This window comes from Anopheles stephensi, chromosome 3 (genome assembly GCF_013141755.1).
Source record: "Anopheles stephensi strain Indian chromosome 3, UCI_ANSTEP_V1.0, whole genome shotgun sequence".
Lineage (NCBI taxonomy): Eukaryota > Metazoa > Arthropoda > Insecta > Diptera > Culicidae > Anopheles > Anopheles stephensi.
Window position 1 is genome coordinate 37,038,212 of NC_050203.1, and position 15,949 is coordinate 37,054,160.

Sequence of the window (15,949 nt, forward strand, 5' to 3'; positions counted from 1 at the left end):
CAAAAACCTATTTATTGCAATCAGGACCGCATCATAAACGTCCGAATGACGACCCAATCCTTGCCCGGGTGGGGGGAGGGATCTCTGGGGCACCTCGAGCTGCGCTAAATAGAGGAATGGGGGTTTCGGTTGTTTTTCGGCACTGCGATCGAATCCGTTGCAGTTTCCATCCATCCCTCGGTGTTGTGCTTTCTTTCGCACACAGCACCGTCGCGGGCACCGGGTCGGCTCACAGGGAGCAGCAAAACCGTTCCTGGCGCACGGGCATTAACAATCGCCACAGAGAGCTCATTTAAATATATTTATCATAAAAAGTGCAATATCAACAGACATAAATGTTTATGGAATTAGTCATTTCTTCGTCGCTGCCGGCACGTTCCGCCGCGGGTCCGCGAACGGTTCCGCGACGCCCGCCGATCCCGCCACGGACCGGTTTCCGACCGAATGGCGTCACGGTGCGTCGCCACCAATACCCCCACCCAAGCATAGAGTCTGGCTGGCCGGGATCCAAGGACAACCGCGACTACAAGGGTGAAGATGAAATAAAAAAAAAACAATCCAACTCCACACCCCAACGTACGATCGTCCGGAACAGCGGAAGGAAGTCGGGATGACGCGGGTTTTGCGAAACAACAAAAAAAAAAAACAGGGGGACCCGCACCACGGCCGACTCGGACCGAGCCGAGCTCCATAAAACTGCATTGCGTACTCCAAATTGAATCGCTTCGGTTATTTTTCTTTTTAATTTTTCCCAACAACCCCCCGAAGTGCAACAAATGACTGCGAGAGGGTTTTATTATTTTAGCCAAACCTAAACATTTTACAGCCCCGGGTTCGTTCCGTGCTGCGGACGCTCCGGCAACGATGGATTGCTTCCAGCATGGTAACTTGTAAAACTTTGCAGAGGAACCGGTACATGAGGAGTCGGGTGACGGGTGACCAGAGGAACGACTTTCAGCTAGTGCTTGAGGCTGTGGCTTAACAAATCATACTCGAGCCTCGACTGCTCCCACAACTCCTCCCGAGAAGAAGTTCGCGTCCGAGTCCGAGAACTTTGCCCAGAACATTGGTGGCAACTCCGTAGGACAGCGATGAACGCGTTGTTTGTTTGTTTTAACTCGAATGCTTTATGACGGAGGACATCTTTGGCGAGCGATCTTGTCCCCGGTTCGGACGAACCGCAGAACCAGGCAAACTGCAACAGATTACGCTGTAGGTGTTGAAACGTCGAACATGGTCTGTTAACGTTGGCAGACGCTTGGTGAAAGACTTTGATTATGCATTTTCATATTTTACACCCAATTCCTACACTTGTCCATCTTCGGGGCCCACCAGTTGTTGCCCACCTTTCACCGGCACCGGCTCCGTGCCCGGTAACCTCGACCTCGTGCGGCGTGCACCGCATTGATGATGCATTGATTATGTAAATTTATAGGCAGCCAGTCGCACGGAGGTCTGCCAGCCAGTGTGCATCATCATCATGCTGGCAATGGCACCCCCGCAAAGTAGGCACGCACGAAGAACTGACCCTCACTACTTGCGGGCTTGCTCGCGGGCTGTGAGCGTTACCGTTGATTGAAGGAAACGAAAGCCTTCGTGCGCCGGCTAGTCCCACGGTGTTGTGCAAATGTTAGCTGGCACTGACCAACACCACCATCGCCGTCGGCCCGTACAGAAAAACTGGTGGAACTTGCTGCAAGTTTTGGGCCACCGGGGTCACTCATTAGCGTTTTTCCTGTATTTATCTTTTTTCCATATCGCTCATTTGCATCTCAACCGTTCGGGAATCTTGAAGCCCGCTTGCTGGCCGATAATTTGGGTCGATTGGAAACAAGAAAGTAAACACTACTGGAAGGTAGACCCCGGCGGCGATCCTGTCTGGTTGGCGGTGATGTTCGAAGGACGTTCGCTGTTGAATGTTTCGTTTGTTTGTTCCGCAAAATGGCTTAAAGTGAGGGTGACGAAATGATAAGACATGCTGTTTGTCAAGGATTTTTATAGCAAAACAAAACAAGCTTAACAAACTTCCCTGATCGTACTGGAGGCTCGCGATAACGGTGACATGACATCGTTCGGAGATTCCCAAAACGGAAGATCGTTGTTTCGAACAGAACATGGGAGGCGTGTAGTACAGTAACTAGATTTGTACGACAATTTGCATGCTTTGAAATGTTCATCAAATTATTTTAGTTGGAGTCACCCTAACTGATCCAAATTATAGCCAAAATACCTAGCCACGTACAAAGAAGCATTCAAAGTGTAATAAGAAACCCCTCCTTATCAACTTTCTTACCCATTCCAGCCAAAAAAAAAGTGTCAAGTCCACGCCACCATCAACACGCCCGATGATTGACGGGACGGAGGTTTGTCAGCGCGTCGGCCCGATACGCGTACGCGAGAACTGCTCGCGAGCACACCGACAGCAGCGTTCGATCGATGGAAAAATGGTGCGCAAACAGGCCGGTCGACGGACACAAGGTGGGTCGGTCAGAAAATGTCACAAAAATTTACAGCGTCAATTAATCAATACATAAAAATGTGATTTTTATAATAGCCATTTCGACAACTTTACCTCCGGCGGAGACTTGACCGCGTCGTCACCAAGCGCAGGCTCGCTCGTTCGTCGTTTTTTTCGTCGCGAACGAGTGGTCAAGAACCACACATCAGCGGCAGTGGAAATCAACCAACAAACAGTCGCGTCCTTCCTCCAAAGTGGTGTCATTTGGCTGTGCAATAGAAGGAGATGAGCCATGCGCCTTAGGAGAATGTCTTTTTTGCCCCATCCCGGGGCAAACAGAAAAGCAGGCCCGTTAACAAGCCACCCGGAGGATGAGCGCCATCCCAAACAAAAAGACAAATAAAAAATACCCTCAAACCCTTACGCCTGCTAGCGTGCACAGGCAGCGCGATAGGGATGGCTCGCCTGCAACAGGTCTCCGCACGGCCGGGGCAAAAAAAGGCAAAAAGGTAACCATCAATAAAAAATAATATAATTTTATTTGTATGGTCAACATCAACGCAGCGATAACAATAAAATCTTGCGCCAGACGCTGGTCGTCGCCGTTTAGCCGTGGCAGGAGTCGTCGATACACCGGGAAAAAGGGCCTGCGATTTGGCTGCGAAAACCGCTGGACCGCTGGCCCCAAAGTGCTGGAGAGTGTTCCGTTGTCCGGCGCTGGGCTGAGGTGTGCCGTGAGCACGCTTCCAAAGGCAACGAGGGCTTAACGAAGGAGTCGCACATAAAAAACGAACGAACGAACGAACCGTCCGTGTGATTGGACCTAGGAGGGCCGCGGATGACGAGGGAAACAATAAACAAACCTTAAACTTTTATGTTCCAAACCTTCTCCACCGGCGGAGGATTCACCGGCTTGGATTCGAATTTTGGCGTGCATCCGCCCCCTTTCCCGGGAGAGCCCAGTCCAGCCGCCTCCGAAGCCCAGTGAGGGAAGTATCACGATTTTTATGAAAAGTTTCCGCTGGCCGCCGGTGGCTCCGGCATACCCTTCGAAGCTCCAGCGTCCAGCAAGGGGACCGTCCGTTTGGCGCTTCCTTAATGCGTTGCACGCCAGATCCTTGGAGGCCGGAGCACCGGTGAGTGTGTATTCTTCAGCTTCAGCAAGAACGCAGCCAAAGCAACGACACGACGACGGCGTCTTGGGACTTGTCCCGGCGGACGCAAGAATGAACGCCAAAAAAAAAAAGGTTAACTCGGAAAGGGAAAGGAAAACAAAAACGGGCCATGAGAGATGTGGAGCGAGCGAGCGAGAGACACCATCCCCGAAACTGGATGGCGCCAAACAATTAGTGGATTATAAATGCCTTCAAAATTCGGCTGGCCCCGTTTCGGCCAGGACTTTAGCCGTGGCTCCGACCGTTGCGCGCTCCTTTCGGCAGGTAGCACGGACGAGCGAAAGGCGTGACGAGAAGCAACCGGGCATTTCGGTGTAATGGGTAAGGGTAGGCAAAGCAAAGGGTCGGGTAGGATGGGAAGGAGCCACCGAGCAAAGACAGAGACTGGAAAAGGGCCAAAGCAGTAAGCGAAGGGATCGTCAAACCAAGGGGGAACAAAAACTGGGAAGCTCATGTTCACCTTCCGGTGAGGATCCCGAGGATCGACCTTTTTTGTTCCCTCTCTTCTTCAGGAAGGCGCTGGCGTCTTTGCGCTTTGCAAGGTGTGTGTGTGTGTGTGTGTGCATCTTTTCTGGCTGGTCCGGCCAGGGACGCGATCACGGTGTGGCCGGCCGGTATACATTTCAATGATGACAGCAGCGCAAGACGGAGAGATTAATTTGCTTGGCCCTTGGAGTTGCTGCGGCTGCTGTCCAGACTGTTGTGTTCACCACGCCCGTCTGCTACTGATAGGGATCGTAATTAAGAAAGTGTCCTTCGCCAGCGGTGACGCTTCGCCAGTGTCCAGCGCTTTCTACGCTACGGAAGCATTTCTGATGTGGGTCAGACTGACCGGGAAGGATTTGGCTAGCTGCTCCGACGGACGGATGGACCGGACCGGACAAGCAAGGACTTTGCAGACAGCTAAGGCAGATAGGCTGATGGCGCGATAAAGCGACAGACTGATCAAACAGATGATCGATTACAGGTCACACAACGAGGGATCAGCACTTTCACTAAGGGCATGTCGCGCTAAGCGTTACAACTACCACCGATCCTTCACGATCGCCAGCCTGCCAGTGAGCAATCCTTTCAAGGATTGAGGTTGAGTCATGCACCAAAGGGACCGGATGAACTTCTTGTTTTTCAATGTTTCATTAGATCATTTTGTCCATATAGAATCAAGTACATTCCTGCAGAAACAGTACCGCAATAAAACAGTAAAAGCACACCCTAATCGTTTGCTTATTATGGGTAGTTAAAAGCCAAATCGTAACAGTGCCTGCAGTTATCAACACTCTTATCGCCAACGCTGCTCCCTTACGCTTTAAAAGATAATAATCCTGAGCTGTAATCATTAAATTAAGATAGCGTCTCGCGCTCAGTAGCATAAGCATCGTTAACAGGACATTAAACCCACACGCCACGGAGAGCTCCGGCGGGCCAAGGCCACTAACTTGACTTTATTACAATTCCCCCGGACATAAAGTGCTATTTGAACAAATTTTAGTTTATGATGCCCGAGCAAAATTAATAGCGGACCGCAACATTTTACTATTATTTGCTTCTCCGGCACCATCACCACCTTACAGCAGCTGTTGACAGGGAAGTGGCAAGTAGTGATAAAGCCTTCTTCGTCTACCGGCTACCGCACTTACTCGCAGCAACTTTAAAGCAAGAAAAATGAGATCACACACACAGAAATCCTTTTTACTGCTGGCCTATAATCAACTCACACACTATAATTGTTTTATGATGCCTTACGCCCAGTTACACCCAATTTTATCGCCCTTCCCTACCGGTTGACCCTCCGGAAATAGAACTTGCCCGGCTGCCAGCGACTGACAGGCTTACAGTCCCTGTCCCTGACAGCTTCTATACCCTGTCGTGCTGTGCTTTTGAGCTACGCGAAGCGAAATTGGTCCATAAACAGCAGTACCAAGGGCAATCGCACGCTGTCGGGAAACCCTGTAATCAAAGAATCGGAGTATGATTTGTTGCTGACCGAGTTACACCTCACCCGCAACAAGTGTCTCGTTATCTCGCATCTTAATTGTTGTAGGAATATTTCCAGCTGAAGCCGTTAAAACATTTCACTCTAAGGGTAAACGAAACGGGTCGGAAACTTTTACTTTCATGGTGCAGAGCTACTCAGAACCTCGGCTTCAGGTCAGAGGGCTCAGCGCGATTGTTCCTCATTTCGTCCGTAAGGATCGGCTGACGTGCACTCTGAGTGCTCTTCTGCGCCTTCCGTGATTTATTGCTCTAGTTCCATTAAATCAAATTATTCAAGTTACATCTTGTGCCTTTTCGCTTCTTTTTGTTTTTGTTGCTTTGCTCGGTACATTACCCTACAGAGGCATTTACTTATCTTGATCGTAAAAAAAAGAAACAGTACGGATCATAAACGCAGACCACAGAGGTATCTTCACAGAGGTTTGGCAGTGGGCCAAATAGTAGACGTACGCGACGGTTACTTATGCACTTTGGCCCACATTTGTGCACTACGGCGCCTAGCGTTGGTGGTGCGTTTTTGGATGGTTGATTTTTTTTTTGCTGTTGCTTCTCTTGCTTGAATCTCTTTGCCCAAAAACCGACACACGCTGAAGCACTGCGACAGAGCCGACGACCGTTAATTTGCGCCTCAAGTATACGCGCACGGTAGCGCCTTTTTTATGTTTCACCTCTCAGGGAACCGTGGCATGTGTTGGAACCGTGTCAGAATAGTAGTACAGCGCAGCTCGGTAATGCAAAAGAATACTACCTCGGGCAGCAAAAAAAAAAACAGTAGACCCATCTCATACATCTACACGAAATATCGCTTCTCGTTTCGGGGCAGGGTGCACTTTACTTTTGCAGGGCCGACGCGTCCTGTGGCGCTGCGCTGGGTTGGGTGAGTATTTCCCCGAATCGGCCAACGCTTTAGCGCCTCTTAAGCCGAATAATGTCACCACGGACGATGTTTTCGCATGGTGCGGGACGTTAGCCCGGTCCTCCTTTATCGTGTTATCGGTAGTGAAGGTAGGACCAGCAAGTGTGTGTGTGTGTGGAACTATTTTCCAGGTTTTTTGGCACTTAACCTGCTGCCTGCACTTAACCACATTCTGGGAGTTTTTTTCTGGGTTGTGGAGCTCACCAGGAACTCTAATGGTTTTGAAGGTTTTTTTTCCAAAAGAAGGAGACTTAATATCCAGAATTATATAAGATGCACTCCAACAGATTTTCAGCACAAAAACTATGTAAATAAATGAGTTAAATTGTATACAATTATATTAAATGAGTCCCCAGCTCATCAGCAGCTGCCATCAAGCTCTTCTTTCATAATTAGTACATCTCGTTAGCTTTTCTCTCTCTCTCTCTCTCTCTCGCTCTTTTCAAAGCCTGATACCTTCCTTTTTGATAGATTTCCAACACTTGATAACAATTGCGTCCTAATTGCAAACATCAATCAAGCGAATTCGGTCGAAAAGTTCAGGTATCTTATCCCTTCTCGCCGTTAACCTGCCACTGTGCCAATCGATGAGATCGAACGGCATGGCATGTAACGCTATTTTATTTGCCATTCGTCATGCCGTCATGAAAAAATAAATAGCTTCAGCTAAAGCAGATATTCACACATTAGTTTCGTACACCGTTCGCGTCAGATCGATCTCATGTCGTGAGGGGGTGTTGTTGAAGTTGAATTTGAATGCTTCCGACCGGTACCGGTGATGATCCGGTAAGTGTGTTTGATTTAGGTTGAGTGTTTTTCAATTAGGCTCGCTTTCGCATGCACCTTGCCAAATTTGGGTGGAAAATGAACAAAAAAAAACCACCCACTTTCCGCGAGTTTATTGCATCACGCTTTTCCAATACCGATACACCCGATATACACACGCGGGGAAATTATAAATGCATGAGACTTTTTCTTTATTCATTTATTTATTTATACATAATTCAGCATTGCAACGGGTCGCGTTATTTAAATGTCCCGAACGAGCGATTTTTTCGCGTCACTTTAACACTTGGCTGCAGTTTTTGTACTTAATGCAGCATTTTTATAAATTAATTTTTATTTAAGCTGAATCGATATACGTTTTGTACAAAGGGATGAAAAAATGTAAACTGAAAAAAAGGAATTAAACGAATTACTGCTTATTTAGCACAGAACAGCTAGCGTTCTGTATTGGAGTTTGCTGATCTCGTGTAAGCTGTTGCAAAAATCAGCAGCTTTTTATTCTCATAGGGATAACTGTTAGTATTGGACTTTTTTTTAATTCCTAGATTTCAAATGAGATATTTTTTTCTCCCATAACAATTTCGCCCCCCCAAAAGCAGTGTGGAAAGCAGGCTGCACAAAAATAATGTTGTACTGTCCGGGAAATTGAATTATAATTATTGCTCAAGTACGGTACCGGCACAAAAATGTATTTAAAGCCCATATTTTATGTATTGAACAGCGGGCTTTATGTGGATAATAAAGCAAACAACACACACACACACACAAAATCGTAGCAAAAAAATGGGGTAAAAGTACAAAACAAAAAGGTTTTTGCTATTTGCTGAACAGCCAAACTCGTGCGCGCTGGATTGAAATAATCGGCCCGGCGGTTTTAAAACAAAAAGTCTGACAGACCGAACCGGGAGCAGCAGGAGCTTGTTTTGCACAAAAGGTAGGGAGAATTTAAAAAACAGGGCACATGTGATTTCCGAATGATGGCCGGGACGGGAACGAAAAAATCTGTTTCGGTGTAAATTGCATTTTTACCGCTGAATTAATGGGCTCTCTCTGGGGGGGACAAAAACTATTGTTGCGCACCAAGTAGTAGTGCAATTGAGTGCGCAAATGAGCTTGTTCTCGAGGCATAAAATCAGTTCGGATGCAAATGCCGGGTGCCTTTTTGGCATATTTTTCCATGAAAATGTTTATTAGCTTAGATTTATTAAATTTTCAATCGGGAGAATATTTGAACTCAATGTCCAATTACACAACAACGGACCGGACCCAAAAAAATCCATCTCCATTACTAACATATCAATTATGTGTAAGGTTCAATTACAAAACTGTAACCCGATGCCACCGTCGCTCATTACATCGTGCGTCAGTTTAGTAGAAAAATAGTATTTTTCATGCTGACTGACACAAATCCCATTTCAATCATGGCTGCCAAACGGGAAAGCCAAACCAAACGGACGGGAGAGACACTGAGCAAATTAATGTGAAATTAAGCATATTGAACGATTGATGTAATCAAACGACATCTTCCGGCTGAGTGGGCCGAGCAAAATTTTAAAATGATTGTCACAGCAAAGGTGGGAAACGGTGCGCCGTGTTGAACTCCCACCCCATGGACGGGTTCACCCCAACTGGACGAGTAATTGACGCGGAAACTATACACACACGCACAGACTCGCGAAAAAAAAAACAAACGGATCAACCGTGCCGGAGATGGACACACGCGGGTGTCCGACTGCTTTCCCTTCAAACGGGCTTGCCAATCGACCACAGACTGCCATCCGCACTCAATTAGCAATCATCTGTCATATTTACCCGACGGACCGGTGTTCCGGTGTGCGGCCATTTTAATTAATTTTAATGCAATTTAATTTTGCGTTAATGTGGATTGGAGCATGAAAAAAGAATCCAGTGTTTTTTTGTTTGTTGCTCTCCTATCGGTAAAATACTGGCTGAACTCAACAGTGGGAGGGTATGCTTTTAAAATGGTTGGTGCTCCAGAGTTCAACACAAAAGAGTTTCGCTATTACTTGTTACAAAATGGGATTCAAATTAAAAAAAAGCTTCGATAAATTAAATTATGTTTATCTCAACAATTGCAAACATTATACAGATATGTTTTATAGAAACTTGTTTCAAAAATGCGAATTAAGCGTGTAACCTTAAATTGCACACTGAATTTTACGAAAACTTATGGCTTTTTCACAGAATCTATATTCAAGATTTTCTTGAATCTTAATGATCAGAGTTACTTTGATGGTTAGGTAAAGTCAAGTTTTTATTTTTAATGCGACAAATTAGACAAGCCTTTTTTATTGTAGATTTGTCAGCAAAAAAAAATCAGTAACAAAATTTCAGATCGTGTCATCCCTCGATCTTCTGAAACACCGAGATCTTAGCGTTGTTTTTGACAGCTAGCTACCTCTAGATAGTTACCGGAAAGCACTAGTCATCATAGAACTTTACTGAATAGTATTGAATAGTTTAATAGTATTGATTACTCTTCATATAATACCCTTCATATGTCGGCTTTTTGGACTGGAAACGCTGCAGCAAATATTAGACCGGATTAGCTGACGCACCGTCTCTCCTATCTAAGATAAACTTTACTGCTCGAGAACGATCCTTGCTGCCCAAGAACTTTTTGATGACAGATTTTTGATTTACAGTCTTCTGTACTAACGATTCAATTGTACAAATAATTATTTCTTACAACTATTCATATAACCAAGTACATATTAAAATGATTGAATGGGGCAGCCTGGTATCAGATGGGGCAGCAGCGTCGGTCTTCACACGGCAGGACCGGGGTTCAAATCTCATTTGGGCCGTTTCCCCCTTAGTGGGGACTAACTATCCAACTAGGCGGTATCAATAACTCTAGTAAACCAGAAATGGCAGACCTAAGGTCGTTAGACTATTGAAGAAGAAGAACATTAAAATGAAAAGGAACCAGTTTAGATACTATTTAAGGTACAATGATCGTTGATTCGCTTATGCCACACTCGTTAATGCCCGTTTTATGTTGCTTGTTAATTTATTACACTATTTATATTATTTATGCGATTAACTTTTGGCATCTGTTCTGAGTATGTTAACGATCTTCAGGTTTTAATATTGGTCATTTCTGTTGGAGCGATATGTTAGGAATTGTTATGCAAGCTGTAAGTGACCAAATAACCTTTGTAAATATTTTTTAAAAATCTTCCTGTAAGTTAATAAGAATCCTCCCATCCAGTCCGATCCGATCCAGAATGAGACAAATTTTGTAATTTTGTTCGAGTATGTTGACAAATTAGTTAGAATTAGTTTAAAGTAAATTATTTGTCTTGTACTACATTTTGCACTGTTTTTTATAAAACTCCACGTTACATTTTATATTATACTCATTCCTTATTATTTGGCAGAGGGACTTAATTGATATTAATCTGATATTGAAGAGGTTTTGGCCTGTCATTTCTGGCTTCCTAGACTTAGTTTTACCTTTCTCTGGATAGTCAGCCCTGTGTTCTTATCTATGCGACCCAAATAATATATTAACTCACCTGAACTTCTAGCAAGTATCAATATCAATACCTCTTTAAACTTTTCAACTGTCGAAATCTGAGGACCAGTCTATCGATATGAGCTTTTAGTGAAAATAGCGGCTAGTGTTTTTTTTTTCTCTTGTTATTGAATAGTGCCTTCAACTGCTTTGGATTTGAAATTTAAGACTATTAATGTATCTTTTGATTATCCCTGTCCAATTAACTTTAAACAAATCACAGTAAGAATCCAGTGCATTGTAATATTTGTTAGTAACCTCTATTGATTCTTATTAGATTTTATGAGATGGTCTAAGATTAATGATGAGTCCATTATATTATACCAATCCAATTACAATGTACAATGAACAAAACTCAGCACAATTTACCAATGTTTCCAATAAAGTTCGACTGGAAAAGTTACCAACACGAACGGTACGAAAACACATCGCACACAATTAATTAACGGATCGCAAAATTGGCGTTCAACTCATTCCAATGAAGTATCTACTTTTAAGCCCTAAATACTCCCCCAGAACATGTATCATTCCGCTTGGTTACAGGTTTTTTTAGGTAGGTTGGTACTTACAAACAAACAAACAAAAAACAACCTGAATACAGAATATTTGGCCATCAGGGGCGCTGTTATCAAAATGCGACAACTCCTCATACCAGCCCAGCCGCCGATGGACAACTTTGGACAGTAAACCAGCTGTGACGCTGGTTTTTACTATTAACAATTTCGGGAGAGCTCCTATTGGCACAGTGAGCGCTCAGATCCCAGCCCAGCTTCAGTGCTAGGGGGTTTGGAGGGGAAAAATGGCCACCGGAGATGGCAAGACGGTACCGGTACCGGAATGGCCAAAAGTTGGTTGGCTGGTTTTGGGCTACGGGACAAGTGTACGTACATGAGCAATAATTTATTCTACTCCTTTATCCTGGCTCCTAGGACACGCGGACGCTACGGACGGTAGCAAAAATGGGCAAGCGGTCGGGTTAGGTTGAACATCCGGGCTCGGCTCAGCTCAGCTCCAGAGCGATACAGCAGGCGCTACAAATGACGGAGCTCTTGGGGTACTGTACCCGGTGTTACGCCGAGCTCCTACGATTTTATCGGAGAATCGGACATTTACCAGAACGATCGTGGTCAACCGCGTTCCTTGTATGGTTATTTTTTCTCATCCTCCGGCACCAGGGCCAGTGGTCAATGAGCGACGACGATGGACGTTGGTGCCTAGGGTTTTGCGGGCGTCCAAGCAGGGGGAAGCGTACATGGCCCTTTGTCGTGGCCTGGAGTGAGTGGCGCTTTTTTCGTTTGTTGGTTGGTGTGTCTCGGACCTCGGTCCGTTCATTTGGTCGCCGATTATTTGCGGCAAGAAGGAAGGATAGAGTAGCTTCGTTCCTGGTTTTTTTTTACTTGCTGTTGTGTGTTTTTTGAGTTTTTGTTGGTACGTACACGGGGAAAACTCTGTGGCCTCATGTTATCGGGGTGATTCCGGGTGGCCTTACTGTTGTCTCGCGTCCAGTGTACGCCAGGCGTACGAGCACCCGCACGAAGTCAATAAATTTGTTTGCCGACCGCAAAACTAAAGTATTACCAATTTCGGAGGAAGCGAGCAACATCTGTTCGTAGTTGTTGAGCAGGGTTGTAAACTATTGGTGTGTGAACTGTGCGGTTGTTTGATTTTTCGGGCTGCCGGGAGTACGGGTGGCACATGCATAGGGACAGAATAGATTCGGGAAGCGTGAGCAGCAGCAGCAGCAGCAGCAGTTTGTTTTGAACCATCTTGATTACCACAAAGTGGCAAAACAAACTATTTGCTTATGTTATTTGGCCCGTTACGGCTTTCTTTATGATCATTGAGAGTTTGTTTTGGCTGAACAATTACATGCCAACTTGTCAACGATAAATTGTAATACTTCTGCCTAGATGGAACTATTCAATTATGCTTAGCTAAGCATGGAATTTTTAAGCCCTGTATATCAGAGAAAAACTTTGAAGGAGTCCTTAAGTGTTCTCAATGCTGTGCTTTTTTACAGCTCTGTAAAATCATATCTTTTATCATTTATTCTTGTGGATATCTCCCTTATTATTGAAGAGACTTCAAGGTTATCTTAAGTCATTAAGTTATGCACAGATCAGCAGAATATATTGTTTTAGTCATTTGTTCTTCTGCTGAACTTCATCAACTATTAAAACAAAACTACACGCCTTTCTGAAAGTTATTAAAATGGTTATTCATCAACAAAGAATCATCATTTTGTACATTGAAAATAGCAGAGAGATCCATTTCCCTACAAACAGAAATGGATTTCCTTTCCGCACAACTTTGACGAGCTGTTTACAAATGTGACAGCATATGATAATTAAAGTATCAATTCAACCGCGCGCAAGCATCCGGCTCAACTCAAAGTTTCCATTTCGTTTGGCTTACACTGAGCAGTGGAACGAAAATGGCTGCTCCAAACTCATCAGATGGGAAGAAAAATAGGCGCCTTTCCCGACTTCATAACCATACTACAAACTCCAAAAAACCCCTTTCGGCAACTCATACTCCAACGAATGCCGTTGATTAGGTTATAATTTGCATCCATGTTTTGAAACATTTTCCACGCTGCAGCCATTTCACCGTAGACACATCATCGACAGCAGCACGAACTTCATAATGAAGATGCGCGTCAGCGAGAGGAGCCGAATGGTTCTACCAGGACGGAAGGGCAGCTTGCCACAGCTACGCACTACGGAATATTAATGATCCAAATGGGTTAATAAAAATAAAGTTGTTGAAACATGGTGCTGGAATGGAACGGTTTCCCTTAGTACCGTACGGCGGACACATCCTAGCGAATCGTACCGCACCGGGTAGGTAGTAGTTTGCACTGGGTGGTAGCAAACCGTTCGTTCTTGCTTAATAAACTAGGGTAATCACTCTGGTGGTCGTTTCGTACGGATAATCAACAATTTTCGCTCCGAAACTGGGCCGGGGGATGGGGGGAAGGAAAATGTTGGAAAATACGCTTACATGTCTAATGCCCGAAGGGATAGCGGAAAACCCGAATCAACAATGTAATGCATCGATGCTTTTGAGGAACGTCGGGGCATGCCTTGTTTGTGGAATCGTTTGTGGAGTAGAAGCAGCTCAATTAGTTGGTAAGGTCGATAGAATAGTTTTAATTCTATTTTCTGTTGAAGAGAAATGTATTGAAATAGGATCGGGATAGCATCATCATCAACAGCGTCAAATGATGTGAAGTCATTCTTGCTACTGATATAGTAAGAATCACAAGCCCCTCATCAGTGAAACACTTCAACTCTTAATAAAAGTAAAAATAAAAATTATTTTACTGCAAAGACCAATTTAAATGTAAGGGTTGTAACATTCAAAATTAAAGTCTAGACACTTTCTTAAGACTGATGATCAATAAAAAGCAAAACAGTGGCTTTAACCTACTATTTAATCCCAACGAAGCGAACCAAACTCACCAGCGCTCAGTAAATCTACATTTTACCGAGCCTTTCTTTGATATGTAACGCCCCTTGGAAGTACCGCCGCGTTCCGGGATAGTTTGAAACCGTAACACCTGATATTGTCTTATGAATATTGGCCGGATTAGGGCCGAGCTTTGCATTTTGTGCTACAACTGTAACGGTCAGCGGCGAATGGGGATTATTTATTTAAGTGGCGCGATATTGCGATAGCTAATTATCATTCGCTTGGACCGTCGCACGGCGTTCCCTTACCACCTCGGCACTTACCTCTTGGGGATTAAAGTACTCATCTTCCCGGTGAGCTGCATGCATTTCTTGCATGAGCGGATTCACCTCCAGCTCCCAGTTCTCGGTGACACCCGGAATGTCCATGCTGGGATCGCACCGTTCAGGGAGCAACCGTATCACAACTTAGACGAGGCAGTACGTAACGCAGACCATTAAACAGTTTTATTACTTCACTCGGGTAAATGTTCGCTACCATTAACACATGTATCGGTAAATTAGTACACTTCAGCGTCCATGCGATAGCTTATATTTTACTTGGCGAACCGTAGCTCACATGCACTGAACGACATTGTTTTTTTGATAAACACATCATCTTTTTTAAAAAAACTACACCGTTATTACGATCAACTAACAGCAAGCTGCTGCAGATGTCTCTTATTCCTGTTCTTGCACACTTATTCTCGTGACGCACCTCAGCCTGTTTGCATAGAAACAATGTGACAATATCTCGCTCTGTAGCCAGCGCTCTACCATCGATGATCATGTCCAAGCCATGTCAACCTGTCAACATTCGTCAAAGGTGTTCACCGGATCGTCGAACCGTGTGCTGCATCACATCACAACTACAAAACACGGTATGTCCGCTACCACGCTAACCATTTGCGAGCAGATGCATCGCGCAACACTAGCCGATCATTGTTCGCGATCGCATCACTGCCACTCGTTCACGTGCGTTCCTGTGTGCATTTTAAGCTCGCGTTGACATACAATTATGACGGTTGGTGAAATTATACCTTGAAAACAAAACGCAACAACGCGAGCCACACAAATCTTGCTCGTCCCCTTTGCCTTGCTGCGATCTGTTCTAGCAACGGTGTGGGTTTTTCTAGATTTTCACGATCACGTGGGATTGTTTTTTTTTGTTTTCCTTTCTGAGGTTGATCCTTTCGAAGCAAAGTCACACTTGACACACAGCGCAGCAACACAAGGTGAGCTGGTAATTTCGGAAAAACTATTTATGTTTGACTTGCTGGATATGCAATTTAGCACTGAAGGCTAGCCAATGTGACTCATTGCCGCAGCTCACATATGCTGTGCACGTTGGGTGGCCCGATGCTGTGACACACCGAGATCCTGCCCGTGCTCGTTTGCTAGAGGAGAGCCGAGATGATAGCGTGCAGAAGGAAGAGAGGTGGGGGAGGGAAGAAGCGGGGGGGGGGACATAGTCACGAGGAATGCGTAGGGGTCGGGATTCGGTTTGCCTTGGCACAGGCGCCCAGTGCCGTGCCGTGGCGCTGGCTTGAGTTGAGCTGGAGTCGCTTTTCGGCTTCGGATGATGTCCCGAGGCGTACATAAACGCAGGCTATGTACCAAACCGAG

At 45.1% G+C, this 15,949-nt stretch overlaps 1 protein-coding gene across 1 annotated transcript in view; it reads right to left on the reverse strand.

Moving 5' to 3' along the window:
• LOC118509655 (homeobox protein araucan-like) overlaps positions 1–15,164 on the reverse strand; it is a 106,482-nt gene extending 91,318 nt beyond the window's left edge. The window contains exon 1 of the mRNA XM_036050609.1: positions 14,609–15,164. Coding sequence (XP_035906502.1) covers positions 14,609–14,713 — 105 coding nt within the window. The 5' untranslated portion in view covers positions 14,714–15,164. The remainder of the gene's footprint in view (positions 1–14,608) is intronic.
• Between the last annotated feature and the right edge of the window lie 785 nt (positions 15,165–15,949).